The following is a 19,257-nucleotide window of genomic DNA, read 5'->3' on the forward strand; positions in this document are numbered from 1 at the left end:
GTTAGTATAAAAAAATGCAGTTCAACACATTTTGAAGACAACCGTTTAATTTTTACTTAAGAAGGTAACATATTTACCTTCGTGTAACTTAGCGAAACATCAGACACCAGTGAGTTAAACCAACTCGCTCGCATGCCATTAATTGTCTGCAATCCAAATTGCAATCCAAAATGCCAACTGTCTGCAATGCAAATTGCTCTCTCAATGTAGACGTAAGTGAGGCTTTCCGTATCTTAAGAAAAAAAGATTCTTTTTATCCTCTTTTCACGACTATGCATACAGACAACTACGTAGTTGTTAGCCGTGTCGTAGTTGTGTTGTTTAGTTTTGTTAAATAGTTTTTGATGGTGCAATTAATTGCAGTTTATCTGTATTAATGGTTTCATCTTATTAACTATTTTATATAATAAAGTAAGTACATAATTATTTATTTACCCAGGCACATTTATATCTGAATGCGTAAGCCTGTTGCGTATATGTTTGATTTATTGGTCTGAAAGTGACATTCGCTCTGCGCTATGCAAAAAAATGTTGTGTATTTAACTCTTCGGTTAATACACACAACGTTGTATAATACAGTTTGGGACAGTTCTGATAATAAATAAAGTGTTTTCCTAACTCTCTTTTTTTAAAAACTGCATTCCTATTATAAAGAAAATGTTAATGAATTTTCTGTACTTGACATAACTTGTACTCAATACATCGCATTTATTTATCAACTCTTGAGCGACTCGTTCATCCATTTTAACTTGGGTGGCATTGATTCTGTGAATTATCCAACATGATAGTGAGCATGAAGAATTTTTGAATAATACTTTAAAAAAAAATCCTGAGTTAAATCTGTGTTCAACGTTTGCATAAGGAAGTGCTCAAATTATTCTGAATTGGGATTTATTGTGTAGTTATTTTTTCTATCTCTAAGCTTTTAACTTAATATTATTTCATGTGTTTGTATTTTAAATAATTAATATGGAGTTTAATCACACTTTCTTTATATTTTATAGTTAATTGTACATTTTGTGATATTGCTCTGATTAAGGTTTTATCACGGTTTCCTTTTATCTATACAGGCAATTGCAAGGTCTTTTCTATTTTATATCTGTGGAGTATTAATGAATGTATCAGAATAAAAGATTTATTTATTGCTGTTCATAATTTTAAAAAAATTCAGCAGTTGGGCCAACTAGCAGAACTTAGCAGCCATAATAGATTATAGAATAATTTAAAGAAATTACTGCTAACTGTAAGTAATGATGAATATCTTTCTATTGATTGTTTGTAACTGGAAAATTATATTTTTATAAAGAAAAAATAAAAGATTATTCTAACCTGAACAGAGCATTCATATCATTGCAAGTACAATAAAATATAATTTCAAGGCTCTAACATTGGTAGTTCTGAAGTTGAGGTAAAGACATTTCTCTGAAAGCCAACAGTAAGTTACACAAATTTAAAAAAAAATTATCTTTATAAAAATTAATTTCTTAATTTTAAAATTTTGGTGATGATTAAGCCTGGCTTTACCTGTGATAGGCTTCTTTCAATGATTTGGATTTTTATAGAACCTCCAGATAGGATAAGTCTTCAGATACCCTCCACAGAGAGTCACCATTCAATTGAGCCTCAGTAAAGAAATAGCCCTACCGGCTGATTTGATTTTGCCCTGAAATGCTTTGATAAAATGCTAAGCTTCTCATCAGTATTAAATATATGAATGTGCAATTTTTGCTAAAAAGAATGGTCACTTATTCTTAAAAAAAACAATATCCATCTTTATTAAACCAGATGACGGTAATTGTATAACTCAGCACAATATTTTGGCTTTTGAGAAAGGATCTCATTTTACTTCCATCACCAATAAATTGCTGAACCATTTGAAAAATCTTCCCACCAATTTATTTAAAATACAATTAAAAAATTTCATTTATTGAAATAATGTTACTTGACTGATGAATTTTTAAATAATAGTAATTAAAAAAAAAAAACAAAAAAAGATTTATCTAGATCCTGTTCAACATTTACATAAATATATGCTCAAAATAATTTTCAATAGCAGCTTCTGAATTGTGAATAATGTTATAATAATCTTTTATACTTAATATATTTACTTTATAAACAAGAACAAAACAAAAATATTGAAATGTAGTAGAAATAATGAAGATGGACCACTGAAATGTGAAAATAGGAGGAGAAAAGATTATGGAGGTAGAAGAATTTTGTTATTTGAGAAGTAGAATTACTAAAGATCGATGAAGTAGGAGGGATATAAAATGCTGAATAGCACAGGCGAAACGAGCCTTCAGTCAGAAATATAATTTGTTTACATCAGAAATTAATTTAAATGTCAGGAAAAGATTTTTGAAAGTATATGTTTGGAGCGTCGCTTTATATGGAAGTGAAACTTGGATGATTGGAATACCTGAGAAGAAAAGATTAGAAGCTTTTGAAATGTGGTGCTATAGGAGAATGTTAAAAATCAGGTGGGTGAATAAAGTGACAAATGAAGAGGTGTTGCGGCAAATCAATGAAGAAAGAAGCATTTGGAAAAATATAGTTAAAAGAAGAGACAGACTTATAGTCCATATATTAAGGCATCCTGGAATAGTTGCTTTAATATTGGAGGGATAGGAAGAAGGAAAACATTGTGCAGGCAGGCAACGTTTGTAATATGTAAAACAAATTGTTAGGGATGTAGGATGTAGGGGGTATACTGAAATGAAACAACTAGCACTAGATAGGGAATCTTGGAGAGCTAATCAAACCAGTCAAATGCCTGAAGACAAAAAAAAAATAAAAAATAAAAATATTTACTTTAACATAATTTCATGTGTTTATATTCAAATAATTAATATGGACTTTAAACACACCTTATTTTTATCTTATTATTAGTTTTTGTATTTATAATTTATCATATATTGACATGATATCTGTACAGTGTATTTTTAGGTTCCAATTGGAATATAAATTTATTTATTTGTTAGAAGTGCCACATTTATTGTCAGGGTGGTGGCTGATACAACTCCCATGAACAACTGCTTTGATAATTATGGGATATTACATTTCCAAGGAAAGACAAAGAGATGTAATAGTCTAAATATCGAGAGCCTGCAAGGTTTTTTTATTTTATTTTTTCTTGAAGAAACTGCTGAATAAAAAAAAACTGAAATGAAATTGTTAATGTAATAAAATATGTCATTGTACTTAATCAAAAATTCTTCCAGTTGCCATAAATATCAAATGAATCCTTGCATTGTGTTCTCATTCTTTCGTTTCAAAATAAAATAAAAACATCTGTACCAATAAAAATGTCTGATTATGGCAACTTTTTTAAATTTAGGAATGTGTTATCTATCATATATCTCATCATTAATACTGTATTTTTTTCTGTGTATGTTTGTGTCATGATAAATGAAATGAAGTTTCTGGTTTATAACAGTCATATGGTCCATTAGAGGGATAAGTATAGGTATTTATTTGTTTTCCTAATGTAGCATTTTGAGGACAAAAGGAATTGCTCTCCTTACCTTATAACTTGGTTTATTGTACCTTAATGTTCTTTAAGTTTCCTCAGTAGTTTCAAAATTATCTTTCAGTGAACTAATAAACTGTATATTGACATGGCCAGAAGAATGCCTTGATAATTTTTTAAATAATAATATTTAAAGGAATAAGATTAAAAAGAAAACACTGTTCAAATGAAATTTACATTTTCATTTAATCTTTCAGTCCAAACAAAAAATAATTATTAAATAATAAATATATTATATTATTATTTATTGTTGGAATATAACTGGTTTTTTTTACTGCTCCTCAGAAGATAAAATCAAACATTATGTTAAGTTATGTGTTTCATCCCTTTAAGATTATGCAGTTTAAATAGTATGTACTTGAGTGTAATCATATTTAAAGTATCATTCAATATTTCAATTTTTGTAAGTATCCCGAAGAGCAAATATAGAATTTCTGAAAAATTTTGTACATTGTGATGTAGTGTTTTCAAAGAATATGGGACCACAATTTGCTGTTCATTCAGCAATTTTCATATTATGTATTTATAATGAATGCATATAGATTTTATATACTTAAACAAGAGTTTTGATTCATTCAAGATTTTGGGTATAATGTCCAGAAAAGAGCTAGGTTAAAAAATTAAATATATAGTTACCGTTCCTCTTAGGGTTGAGAGTATCAGCTTCTTGCTTTTAGACTTAAGCAGAAACAACAGTGCTCAGATTCCAATTAAAAATGATATTAAGGCAGATACATTATGTATATTGTGCTAATGGTGATTGAGGGAAGAACAGCTGAGCATACTGCTTAAGTTGTTAAATAAAATTGTCCTAAATCTATAATGATGGTAAAAATATAGAAAAATATATTTATGAATTCGAATCAATTTTATTAAGATGAATGTCAAATTATTGGTTGGTTATATTGATTGTATATTTCCAATAAGAAAGAAAAATTCATTTATATTTATCTTCAATATTGATTGAGATATTGCTGAAATAAAACTGTCACAAATATCTTAATTAAAGTTGAATGAACTGTGTAAATTATATTGTATTAGCAATTGACAGGAAAGTCACATGTATTAATTCTATTATATAGTGATTAGTTTAATATATAAAAATTAGTGTGCAAAAATATTTTGATGTCTGGGTATAAGAGACAAAATAAAAGAAATATTTGAGAATAATATTTATGAATGAATGATGTTTTTTTTTTTATTAATATTTATGGAAGTCTACTCTTAAGACAAGCACTAGTACATTTATTTGAGACAGAATACTGATGTTTTTCTGATTCATTTCCACTCATCTAGTTCCTTTCATCTATCCCGATCCATTACATCTGCTTAATTCCCTTTTATTGCAGTTTGTTAAATTTTAATTAATATTTAATCATGTTTCTAAATTATTTGTGTCATTATTCTCTAGGCTTACATTTGATCAAGATATTTATTCAGTAAGGGAGCTGATTCACCATCTAGAGATGAATATTGAAGAGGATTTAAGGAAATATGATCTAGATGATATCAGTAATCAGTCTGTTAACTCTGACACGAAGGTATCATATGTACCTTCAAAACGACTTTTACACCTTGATTTAAAAGGTGCACCACCATTAGTTTCTTATCTAAAACGCATTCTTCCTTTAGCCAAAGAGCTTGGTGCTACTGGTGTACTTTTAGAATGGGAAGACATGTTCCCATGGACTAACACTTTATCCCCATTAGCTGCTCGTAATGCTTATTCAAGACAAGAAGTTTTGGATATAATTGAAACAGCTGTATCATATCAGTTAGAAGTTATTCCTCTTGTTCAAACATTTGGACATGTTGAATTCGTATTGAAACATGCTGAATTTGCTCATCTTCGAGAAGTCGCCAAGTCTGCTCAAGCGTTGTGCCCTTCACTTAATTCATCATTAGATTTAGTTTATCAAATGATAGATCAGGTAATAATAGATTCATATGATAATTAATTTGGTTTTGTTTCTGTGTATGCATGTCGCATGGGAGATAAGTGTTACTATATAATTGTTGAAATCTTGAAAATTTGGGCACTCTTAATCTAGGGAATTGATTAAAGATTGATATTTTTTCAACCCCTACTACATGTAGACTTATTTTCCTTTTATTAATTTATATATATATATATATATATATATTTTTTTTTTTTACATAATTTGAACAAATTAGTTACAACTATCAATTAAAATTGATTATAGACTGCCAAATAGTATATAAAATGATTTTTTTAAGAAATTTTGATTTTTTTAATACGGTTAAATAAACAACCTAGTACAGAATATTGAGATAAGATGTATCTTACTTTAATTTTTTGTAATACTACTTTCGCAAGATCCCGTATCCTCAATCATGATTGAAATAATTCTGTTATTGCATAATAAAAATTTTAAAATAAAAATACTAAAATAATAAAAATTACATATTAATTTACACAAGTGCTGCTATCTGTTGGAGTTTTTATAAGTACATCTCTCTCAAACACTGTCTGATGAGTTTATTGAAATTTTGTTTGTATACAAAATATTTTTCTAAAATACTCAAACTTAATTTTATATCATCTTTATTAATTTGTAATATTTCTAAATTTGGGTTAATATCAGAAACAGGATGTTTTTTATTTATTAGATGGTCTGCCATGTTAGATAAAACTAATTTATTATTTTTATAATGTATAATATTGAAGAAATATAGTTTTAAAGGATTTTTTTCGTAAATAAACACCATCATTACATTTAACTTTGTGAATTCCACACAGATTGTTTACTTTATTATTATTATTATTTTTGTTTTTTTTTACATATTTTATTATGTGATTAGGTTTGTATGCTGGTTTAAATATTTCTTTATTGTAAGTTTTAGTAATGTTTTCAATGATATTATTAGAGTATAAATACCTTATGTATATTTTCTATTTATTTTAAAGTTTGAGCTTTACATAAATCTAACCTTTTTTTATAAAGTTAATTAAATTGGATATATATACATTAAATCATATATGAGAATATACTTGCAGAAAATCTTTTTTAGAATGATGATACAGTTATTGCTTAATGAATTGAAGATATAGCAACGTTGTAAAATTACACTTGACCTTAAATGGTTATAAGACCTTTTTAATATATGATCTGACATTCTGTCATGGCTTTAATGTTTTTCTTTTCACATCTAATTAAAACATTTGATTGAAGTTAAGGGAAAATGAAAGATACATAGTTTTTGACCACCAAACCAGTGATAGAATCTTAATTTTTCTTTTTGAAGGTTTTGAGTTCAATTCCCAGTCAGGCTTAGCAAATATTTCCTATATTCCCACACACAAAACTTGGCCATATATGCTGAAATTAATTATCTTTAAAAAAAGATTAAATTAAAAATTTTAAAAAAGACTGACGGTACTACAAAGAAAAGGTATTGCCTATATACCTATACCTGTGTAAAGGTATCACCTATGGCACTTATATGTACACTTACTGTTTTTGGGTCACTTCTAGTAGCGCTTTCAGGTGATTGTTCATTGCATCCTAGATGTCCTGTATGTCTCATGGCATACAGGACCGTCTATATGGCTGTTACTCCTTAACATGGCTGTTTTGATGTTGGAGAACATAAAGTAATCTGAAAGAAGGCAGATCTGGTGAGTGTTGGGGATATAATTTGGTGACTAACTCCTTTTTGGGCCAAAAAAATATAGCAGAATGGTTGAGTGGGTTGTCATCTAGAAACCAGTTTTTGGATTCTAGAACACAGGTATCCACGATCTAGGATTTGAATACTAGATCGTGGATACCGGTGTTCTTTGGTGGTTGGGTTTCAATTAACCACACATCTCAGGTATGGTCAAACTGAGAATGTACAAGACTACACTTCATTCACACTCATACATATCATCCTCATTCATCCTCTGAAGTATTATCTAAACAGTAGTTACCGGAGGCTAAACAGGAAAAAGAAAGAAAAAGTTTTTGGATTCTAACATTTCATCTCTCACCCAACAAATTTGACTCCCAGTCCTTTATAATTCTTCCTCATAAAAATTTCTTTTGATTATAGTTGCTTGAAGAATGAATTCTGATGAAGAATTCCTTTGATATCAAAAAAAAGTATTACTTGTGATTCTTCAGAGTGCACCTTTCTGATGAGGAAAAAATACTGAACACAATTCTCTGCTTATCATTTTTTTTTTAGAATCATATGAAATACCCAAATTTCATCACCAGTAATGATTCTACTTAAAAATGTTGAATTGTTCATTGCATGTCATTAAATCAATAGAACAATTAAGCTTTTTTTTCATTGCTTGAAATACGTGAATGTAGAACAAAGGTGAAACAAATTTTTCTTTTACTCATATCTTCTTTTGAAATTATGTGCTCAGATTCTTTATTCAGAAGTACAGACGTTTTTGACAATCAATCTCATTAAAATTGATGGACCTTCATGTATAATTTTTCTCAGCTTTCCAACTATTTCTGGTGATATTCAGATGGAATCATTCAATTAAATCAAGAATAATATTTTATTGAAAAATATTGGTATGGAGTGTAGGACTCTATGGTAGGAAAATATGGAAAATAAGAAAAACAGAGAGGCAAAGAGATCTTTGCCTTTAGAATTAGGTAGGTTGATAAAATATGAAATCAAGAACTCTTGCAGGAGAGGAGAGAGTTCGTGACTGAATTACTTAAACAAGCACTTTAGATTAATGTATCATTTATTAGGGGATTTTATTAGTTTGATGGTAGTGGGATGTGTAAAGTGTAAAAACTATGAGAAAGACAAATATATGAAACAAATAACTTAGGATATAGTCCATAGTAAATATGGTAACATTGAAAGATTGACACTGAAGAATGGTGAAGAGCATTAAACCAATCAAATGACTGATATCTTAAAAAAAAAAAATTTGTCAGGTTAATATCTTAATTTAAGATGAGCACCACTAACAATATTGCCTACCATTTTCAATATTGCTTAGGAAGAAATTGCATCAAGGTTTTGAAAAAGGTCAAATGGGAATATGTTTAATGTAGGAGCACATAAACTTGACAAAGTAGAACATTGATCTGGCAACGATTATGGCAAATAAAGGCATGTTGCTACCAAGGAGTAGTCAGCTAGCTGTGTGAAGTTGAAAAAAAATGGAACTTTGTTAAATCGTGGATTTGACCAAAAAACTGAACATGTTTTGGATTGTGGTAAAATTTGTATTATGACTGCTAACCAAGAAACAAGAACACATCTATTGGACTTCTGGATCAATAAATGTTGGCAAAAAAATTTTTCTAAAAACATAATGACAAGTGATGAAATATGGGTGAATAGTTATAACATGGAACTCAAAGGAAATTTATTACATAGGAATACTTCTCTCAACAAAAACAGCATAATGAGGCCCCACTGATGTCAAGGTAATGCTGATTATTATCTTCATATTCCTGTGCTTAATTAGGAGTTTTATCCTGTAAATTTTATAGACAAAAAAGAGGCATTGAGAAAAAAAGCAATCATAAGGATTGGACAGCAATTCATGGCTGCTTCACTTAGTACTGGCCATTCCTTATCAATAAGTTTTTGTGAAATCATCGTTCTTAATTTTTCTATTCTTCAGAATTTGTTTCTGTAATCTTTTCCTTTTTACAAAATTAAAACCAGTCTTAAAGGCTGTTTTTGTCAAAGAGATTGAAGAATACTTGGTATTTTGTTACATAAATAGAATTTCAGGAAACTTATCAACTGTGAAAAAAATATGTAGAGTACTGTGTAGGGAAGCACCTTGAAGGAGACTTCAGACTTCATCAGAATAGTTTGCAAATTATCAAATAAATCTTTTATAATAAATTTTGTTATTTTAATAGACAGCTCATATAGAGGACAAAAAAGATTTTATGTAAAAAAAAATGGAGAACTAAAGTTTGCAAGAAACGTTTTTCTTGAATAAAACTAGCAAAAACAAGAAGAAAATTATACTTTAAAAACATCAAGAAAAAACTAAACTAAAGGAAAAATGGAAAAAGTAATAGGAAATCATGTAAAAGCTTATGTGACTGAACTTTTATAAAAAATGGTATGTATAAACCAAACAAAAACTAAGTTAATTTAAGTAAAAGAAATAAAATACTAATGGTTGAACCATAACATTAATGGTGAGAAGTGATTAAAATGGGGTGGGGTGGAGGACCTCTATCCTAAAAATAATAATTTACTTTTGATTACTTATTATTTAAAAATCTAAAATGTAAAAGTGATGCTAATGATATTGAATACTTATTTTTAATTATTATGTAAAATTATTTGTATTGAAAAAAAATATTTTTCTAATAAAATGTTAAAAATTTCTGACTTACTGTTTAATTATACTTTGAAGTAATACACATTGCTTTAGTGAATCAATTATAAAAATGTAATGAAGTAAAATCTTTCGTTTATTTAATTTTTAAACATATGTACAAATTTGAAATGAATAAAACCATTTAAATTTAACATCTAAGTTTAAATTTAAAACATATGTTTTTAATAACATATATGTAGATATCCTAATTCTTAAAAATAGTATTTGCTTGTACTTAGTGTATTGTGTAGTATCCATCACTTTTTATAATACCTTCATTGAAATTTGATGAGATTTTGACTAAATTTGATGTTTCAATTCTTGAATTATACGAGATAGTACAGTGAATTCTTTATCTTTCAAATACTTCGTAGGGTGAAGATGAATGCTAAAGGACAAGTAATTGTGCTGGTAGGAAGAAAATGAATGCTAAAGGACAAGTTACTGTGTTGGCTACATGACACCTCCATATTAGGAAATAACATAATTCAGAAAAATCACCTTTGAATTGTTTGTTATATGACTCATTGCCCAGTCTTATTAAAATATAATTTTCCCTTATTTATTGGATAGAGTGAATTCAGGAAATTGAATTTCCTGAAAAAGTGCAACATGTAATTTATGAATTTAAATAACCTTTGTGATAGTCGCAGCTCTTTTTCTATTAACTTCATGGAGATAAGGTAAACTCCAGTAATTCCAAAGAATGAAATCGTGCACAACATGATCTTTTTGAAATAAGATGTAGTCTCTCATTTAAATGCTATGGTTTTTCTAGGATTCTGTTAACAAAAGTGTTTTTTATTAACAGTCTTATAAATAGAAATGAGCCTTATTATTGATCAAAAAATTGTTCATCAGTTTTTGGTTTCTATTAATCACCTATAAAAATGTGTGGAAAAATTAACTTCAGTTATAGCACGTTGTCCATGTAATGATTGTAATTCAAATTTTTAGGAGGTGAAAACATAGATCTTAAAAAAAAAATCACCTAATTTTGGATTCAGGCAACCCAAATAACACAGAGTAGTGAAACTGTGTTTACTGTTCTCTCTCACTTACAATATGATCTTAGGTATACAAACTGTCTTTACACTGACACCTTTCTTTTTCAGTGTGTAGCTAATAGCTTCAATTTTTGAACCTAAGTCTTGAGTGTCTAGAGTTACATATCAACACAATTCCAATAAATACTTAGAAATTCATGTTGAATGCTCACAAGATTCTAATTATTTTTATTCAAGAATTAAAATAGCAAAAGCATAATTTAATGCAATCCAAAACTTCATGCAAGTACTGTGTAGAAAGATAATAATGCTGTTTAACAACAAAATGCAACCCCAACATGCATTGTATGATTAAATAGTATGTCCAGAGTTACATTTTTTTATTAAATTCTGTTTTACTTCACTGAGTACATTTTTATTATTTAAATTTATAGAATATGAGTATGTATATTTCAAAATATCTTTTTTAATTACTTTGAATTTGTAATAAGGGATTTGATGCTATAATATTACTCATGTATTTGTATATTAAATGAAATAGAAGCACTAACTTATATTATTGTTCTAATATTTGCATCTCATCAGTAATCTAAAATAAATCTGAATTATTTATTTTACATTTTACATTATTTTCATAAGACATATACAATCGTGTATAAACAAAAAAAAACACCATTCTCTGGATGAATCCAACTTCCAGAGCTAGATAAGAATGATAGAAAGTAAATGAAATTTTTTTAAAAAGACATGAATCTATTTAGTAAAATCATATACTTTCACTCAGAATTGTAATCTGTTAAATTAGAAGTAAATTATTTTGATATGCAATAAGGAAATATAAGGATGGCAATTTGATCCATTTATTTATAGGAGGTGAATGACAAACTTCTGTTATTACTAGCAGATGACTTAAGTTAGATCTAATTTTTACCATCAAGATCTAACTTAGATCTTGATGGTAAAAAATAAATATTATAAACTTTGTTGTAGGTTATTTTGCTGCGAATTCTAACCTATTTAAACAGAATGGCGTAAATTGCATTATCAAAAAAACATTTAATTTGTTGATAAAAAAGTTAAATAAACAGAATGGTTGTATTTTTTCAGAGTTTGATAAAATTGTTATGTTATTTTCAGTGAGGCAAATAAACACATGGTTTTAACAAAATAAATGCTCTTATAACATTCTGTTATTATTTTTTCATAGGTGATGGAAGTACATAAAGGGATAAGTTACTTTCACATTGGCTGTGATGAGGTTTTTCATATGGGTGAATGTGTTAGATGTAGAGCTCAGTCAAGAGAAAAATTATTTCTTAATCATGTATCACATGTTGCTGAATATGTACGGAATAAATTTCCAGATACTGTTCCTATTATTTGGGATGACATGTTACGACATATACCACCAGTTTCTCTTGATTCCTTTCATATTGGAGAACTTGTTGAACCAATGGTCAGTTACTTTGATCTATTTGTGTTTTTTATGGTATCATCAGGTGTAATTAGTAAATTAATTAAATAATTTAAATCATGTACTATTTGCATCTAGTAAAAGTTTGTATCAGGAAGATCACTAAATTCACTACTACCTCTTATATAGGTAAAAGGTCTAAAAACCTTTTCGTGTATTTATCTCAAGAAAGATAAAGACAGAATGAACACTCAATTCAAACAAAAGATATCCCAGCTCGTGAATGAACAAAAAGTGAGAACTGCTTAATGTTCTCAAAAAATTTTTAATAAATTTAAAATTGAAAAAGGCTATTAATGTTGGTCTTGTATTGTTGTTGAACATTGTTTTTACTTTATCAACAGTTAGGTCCTAAGTAATTTTTGTTTATTATACACATATATTTTAGAACTTCTGTTTCAAATAAACTAATCTTGTGACTAGTTTAGCCAGTACTGGTCATATAACAGGAACTTGTTATATGATCCATAATATATAACTAGGGGGATATAGTTGATCGCTTATTTGTGGTGCCCCCTGTGTAATCTAATTGATCAAGAGGTCTGCCTTAAAACATGCTGACTAAATTAGGATGGTTCCATACTTCCACCAAATCAGCTTGTCTCAGAGCTCTGACAATAGCCTTTGCATTATTTATTGGAATGCAGGAGACCTGAATGACATTAAATTTTTACAATTCAAACGAAACGTCTCCCAGATAGACTGGATGTATATTGTATTGCTGAAGCAGGGGTTGCTGCAGAAACCCCGGAATATTACCAGACTAACGGTTATGCTGTGACTACACTTTAAAGATCCCGCCAAATAGCATCAGAACTCTTCGTGGTAGTATGGAGCAGCCTGATTGCAAAATGCAGTACCATGCACGAGATAAAGGAAAACACACTGGAGCTGGTCATGTTGACATATGGAAAAATCAGCAACACTTCACAGTTTTTAGCTTGTACAACCCTCTAGGAAATTGTCCTTCCTATGAACCCCTGGAGAGAAACATTCAACAGATACTATTCTTTTTGGATACTTCAACAGGCCTTCTCCAAGATGGGATTACTTAAGACTGATGCCATTCGGAAAGTGCCTTGAAGAGATAATTGATAACCTTCTGGATCTGGTGGATACACCACCTACCTTCCTCTTATATTCAGGACAACTATCACGACCTGATTTGGTTGTTATCCACCCACACTTATCTGAAAAAACCAAGACCTTCTTGCTCAATGATGCTGGTGGATATGGTTACAGAGCACTTCTAGTCACGGTGGTCATGACAAAAGTGCCATACAATGAAAACTGAGCCTCACATTGGCACTTTAAAAAGGCAGACTAGAATAAATATAAAACTTTTACCAACTCTGTGATCACAGCCTCCTCTGAAATTTCCATTGCGGCTTTAAATTCAGCCATCCTTGGTGTGCTGGTGAGTGTATCCCCTGGGGTCAAACAAAGAAATTCAAACCTTTTTGGACTTCAAAGCTTACGAGACAAAAGCCACCATAAAGCAGAAAGAACCAAGGCCAATGAAGACCTTGTAACCCTTAGAAGAGACCAAATGAGACTACACAAAGAAATAATAAGCACCAAGTGTTCTGCGTTTAGGAGCTTCTTATCTACACTAGACTATCGAAAAGAGAGGTTAAAAGCTCATCTATATATATCACGTCTAAAATATTCAGACAATACAACAACCATTAGAATGTGACATGAAATCCCACAGTGATCCCAGAGATGTTGCTAATGCATTATGCATGGTTACTAACCATGTAAAAAGAAACAGATTTGTAGCAAAAACACTTCTGAAGCATCCAAAGAGTTTATGTCGATAAAAAAACCATGGAACTTTTTGAAGCTGATTTTACCTTCAGGAATTGGATGATCCTTTGTCTCTAACCAAGCCAAACAAAGCAGCGGGATCTGGCAGAATATTCCCAGAACTATTAATCCATCTTGGGGAAAAAGCTAAGGAAACCCTACTCGGCACTATAAACTTGACATGGCAGAGAATTTTCTACAGAAATGGCGAAGGGCAGAAATTATCCCCATATTAAAACATGTAAAGATGCCAGTCTAGCTGAAAGCTACAGGTCCATATCCATGTAAAGTGGCTGAGAAGGTGGTTGTCTACCATGTAAACCAGTTTATCAAACGCATGGATGTAGACAATGCTCAAACTGGCGTCTGCAGACATCGAAACACTATGGACCATGTTGTTTACTTTACACAATAAGTCAAAGATGGATACCACAGAAAGATATCTACGTTAGCAGTCTTAGTCGACTTAAAAGCAGCATATTATACCGTCTGGCGACCCATGTTCATTCACAAGCTGGCCATATGTAATATCTCTGGATGCTTATTCAAATTGATCAAGTCTTTTCTTTGCGAAAGATTAATCCGAGTGTTCCACAACCACAGTAATTCTAAATTCCGCATTCAGAAGGTAGACCTAGAACAAGGTGCTGTTCTGAGTTGTATACTATTCAACATTATGATCATGACATCTTAAATGCAAGCAGAGAAGTAAAAGGAGTCGAAGCCCTGCTGTACATAGATGATCTCATCTGAGCTACTAGTAGTAATGTAAATGCATTGGAAGAATGCCTCAATAAAGCATTGCTGGAATCTTGAAATTTGTGCAACATGCAACATTATGACTGTTAATACCACAAAAACTAAATTCCAACTGTTTACGCTTTCCACAAAATCATAATAATAAGTCTGTCCTACAAGGGTCAAGCAATGGAAGAAAGCAACATTTTTAAATACTTGGGACCTACCCTGGACTGATGACTCACCTGGAAACCACATGTTGAACAATGCATAGGAAAAGCAATGAAAAGGCCTCGTCTACTGAAAAGAATCACTGCTGCGAATTGAGGAGCTAACCAGGAAGTGTTAATGACAACATATAAAACATACATTAGACCAGTTCTGGAATACGAAAGTGAAGTGACAGTCACTGCCAGCTCCACAACTGCATGTAAGATGAACCTTGTCCAGAACACTGCTCTGGACTAACAACCGATGCTGCTAAATCCACCCCAGTGGCAGCTATGGAGGCTGAGACACAAATGGAGCCTCTCATGTCCGTCTTGAAAGAAGTACACTGCGCTTCTGGGAATGTTCAGGAAGAGTGTATAAGCAACAGTGGGACAGTTACCAGCAAGCAGCAAGCAGGCTCAACACCCAAACTGCACCACTCACTGCATGTAAGAACCTATATAAGAAGTACGGCCTGACACCTGTAGATGTAACGCCACCTAAAACCTATCAAGATTCTTTCGACCACCTGCCACAAGCCAAATATAACTAAAAATATCATAAACTACCAAAACACACTTCTTATGAAGCGGAATTAAAATGGGCTGTGCTCCAAACCATTCAAGAAAATTATCCAGAACAGGAATGGTTACACATTTGCACAGATGGATCATCAATACTTAGAACAGGAGAAACAGGAGCCGCATACTACTGCTGCCACTTTCAGGGGCATTTTGCAGTCCATACTCCACAAAGCAATTATGACAGAGAGTTTGCTGCAATTCAAGCAGCCGCCTCCCATCTTGAAATCCTTTCCACAAAGAAGGCAGTTTTCTTTGTTGATTTACAAGCAGCCATCCAGAACTTGTCATGTAACATTATAACTGACTGCACAAGAACTTTGGAGTGCCGGAAGACCTTAAATGAACTGGGATGTCATGGCTGGGCAATTGAAATTCCACTGGGTTCCCACTTATGTTAGCATATATGGTAATGAAATGACTGACAAATTGGCAAAACTGAAAACCTCTCTGCCTCAGCCATCCAGCACTCCTTCTCTTGACTCAACCAAAGTGCAAATAAACATTGCAGTCAATAAATGGATCAGCAAAAACCGCAAAGAATTAGCGGCAGGCAAGAAGTGGGAGAGCCTTTTCATACATGGCCCAGTAAGCTATAGCCTCCCTCGAGCAGTCAGCATTATTGCATTTATATTAAAAACCAGACATGACTATCTGACCTCGCACCTACATCACATATGAGTTCTGACCTTTCCAGCATGCCAACTCTGTGGCCATGAAACTATGGATGCAGACCAACTGAGAACCTGCAGAGATATTACTTACTCGCAGAAGAATGATGAAGACCCTGTTTACATTGAAGCCCGTCTATACTGGTCAATGCGTCACAGGATGGCCCAACAGCTAAGAGTGGGAATTGGCTAGTAAGTAATATATAAATAATATACAAGGTTTGTAAATAAAGTAATGAGACTGGTTCAGAAAAATGTTTTATTTACAATCCAGTTATACATGTACTCTATCACCTTTGAAATAGCTCTCTTGGGAAGCCACGTAATACTTCAAACAGTTTCCCCACTCTTCATAGCAGTGTTGGAACTCAAAAACTGGAATATCCTTCAGATGATCGGTTACATTTTTTAAAATGTTTCTACTGTTCCAAAATTATGTCCTTTTAGGTGTTTTTCTAAAGTCGGGAACAGGAAAAGGTCGCAGGGACTCAAGTCAGGTGAATAAGTTGGTTGAGAAACTACAGGAATGTTTTTCTTTGCCAAAAACTCATTAATTGAGAGTGCAGTGTGACAAGGTGCATTGTCATGATGCAGCATCTGATTGTCTTTGATGGCTGGTCTCTCATGGGAAACTTTTTTCCTCAGTCTTTCAAGAATTTCTCGTTAAACATATTGATTTACAGTCTGTCCTATAGGCAAAAACGCCTTATGGACAGTGCCATTACTATCAAAGGAACAAATTAGCATGGTTTTGATTTGCTCATTTTTGCTTTTTTGGGATGTGGTGAGTTTGAAGAGCTATTCCTTGCTCTGGCGTTTTATTTCCAAGTTGTACTCAAATATCCAAGATTCATCACCAGTAATAACATTTTTTAGAAAATCAAGATCAGTTTCAATTTGTCTAGACGATCGCGGCACACTTCCACCCTGTTGTTTTTCTGTTTAACATTGAGATTTTTTGGGATCAATTTTGCACCAACTTTTTTCATGTCTGATTCGTTTATCAAAATTTGATGGACTGTGGTATAATTCAAATTCAATTGTTCTGCAGTCATTGTGACAGTTAATCACCGGTCGTACCATTTCAAGTCTCTAATTCACTCAACATTGTTGTCACTTTTTGACTGTTAACAGTCTTCCAGAATGTGGATTCACCGCAACTGATTCCCGGCCATCTGAAAGTGCTTTAAACCATCTAAAAAATGGGGCTTGTAACAGAGCATCATCTCCATATGTCCATTTCAATTTCAAAAATGTTTCAGTAGCATTCTCACTGAATTCAACTCAAAACTTGATAGCACAACATTGCTCATAATTAGCATTACCCATTTTTGTAACGCTCAACAAAAACTCGTTTCACAAAAAGTTTGTTTACATCTCACGCAGTAACAATAGACCAAAAATATTAATGTCTAATATAAATGAGCTGTTCATATAACCATATGTTTACTAGTCCCTTTACAGTGTTGCCACTTTGGTTACCAAAAAAAAACTAGTCACATTACTTTATTTACAGACCTCTTATAACTAGAGCATTATTTCCTTATATTTAGTGTGCCATATTTGTCTGAAAAAATATAAAAGTGTGTTCAGAATAAAAGGCAGGCCTGTAGGTTTGTCGACTTGAACTTTCTCAAGCGTACGATTCACATTCATAAAGTAAGGGCCAATAAAGATGCGTGAAACTATACATACCCGCTTATATTTAAATATTAGCGGGTATGTATAGTTTCACGCATGCAGGGACATCTGTCGGCCATTTATGAAGCCACTGCAGTTGTTTTGTTTCCTGAGTCGTTTGTCTGGTGGTGAATGGAGATCTCAATGTCCTCAACAATCGTTTCTCCCACCAGTTGAGAAGTACGTGCTGTGATTTGATTTTTGTGTGCAAAAAGATCTTCAGCTGCTGAAATTCATCAGGAGTTGTACCTAGTGTATGGACCTACAGTAGTGAGTGAAGAAAAGGTTAGACAATGGTGTTAAGACTAAAAATGGTTGCACAAATGTGCAAGGCCCAGTATTCAGACTGATAAAATCGTTGAACAATTGAACTGAAAACTGCAATGTGATTGGCAATTTGACGATTAGTGCTCTGGTTGATGAATTTCTGCATGTTGGATGCACCTCTATCTACAAGATTGTCACAGAAAAGCTGGGATATCACAAATTGTGTGCAAGGTGGGTACCGAAAATGCTCACCTATCAACACAAAGAGCAAAGAATGTGCAGTGCTTTTGGACTGCTATTGACAAGATGGAGATGATTTGTTTTCCCACATTGTTACGGACAATGAGATGTGGATATCCTACACCAATGCAGAATTGAAATACAGTCAATGCAGTGGTGCCATTGAAATTCCCCAAAACCAAAAAAGTTTAAGCAGTATCCGTACTTTAGTCGAAAAATGTTGGCTACTGTTTTTTTGGGACGAAAAAGGCATAATTTTGGTTGATTTTATGGAACATGGATCAGTAATTACAGCTGATGTTTACTGTGAAACGCTCACGAAACTGAGATGTGTGATCCAAAATTGATGATGCGGGAATCTTGTTTGGCATAGTCCTCTATCACAACAGTGCGTGTCCTCACACCGCTGCCTTAACCAAGAAGAAGATTCAAGATTTTTGTTGAGTACTTTTTGACCACCCTCCATGTAGTTCTGATATTGTACATAGTGACTACTTCCACTTCTTGGTTTTGAAAAATTGGCTTGGTGGACAACGGTTTGAAAATGACAAGAAACTTAATACTGCCATTTTCAACTGGTTCAATTCCCAGGGAGTGAACCTCTGTGCAGAGGAGTTAAAGAAATTGGTGCAGTATTATGAAAAGTGCTTAGAACGGAATAGCGATTATGTGGAAAAGTAAAGTAGATATGTAGTAAACTAAAACTCTGCCGGCCTC

General features: G+C 31.9%; 1 protein-coding gene across 3 annotated transcripts in view; it reads left to right on the top strand.

Moving 5' to 3' along the window:
- Positions 1 to 276: 276 nt before the first annotated feature.
- The window catches only part of LOC142325259 (hexosaminidase D-like), a 31,208-nt gene continuing 12,227 nt past the window's right edge, over positions 277 to 19,257 (top strand). Inside the window, exons 1-4 of one of the 3 annotated variants that reach the window (XM_075366768.1) lie at positions 277 to 411; positions 1,071 to 1,243; positions 4,941 to 5,460; positions 12,078 to 12,326. In XM_075366768.1, coding sequence (XP_075222883.1) covers positions 4,996 to 5,460; positions 12,078 to 12,326 — 714 coding nt within the window. In that variant the 5' untranslated portion in view covers positions 277 to 411; positions 1,071 to 1,243; positions 4,941 to 4,995. The remainder of the gene's footprint in view (positions 412 to 1,070; positions 1,244 to 4,940; positions 5,461 to 12,077; positions 12,327 to 19,257) is intronic. The other 2 variants (XM_075366767.1, XM_075366769.1) reach the window with 2 other exon arrangements.

The sequence above is a fragment of the Lycorma delicatula genome, chromosome 5 (assembly GCF_047948215.1).
Source record: "Lycorma delicatula isolate Av1 chromosome 5, ASM4794821v1, whole genome shotgun sequence".
Taxonomy (NCBI): Eukaryota; Metazoa; Arthropoda; class Insecta; order Hemiptera; family Fulgoridae; genus Lycorma; species Lycorma delicatula.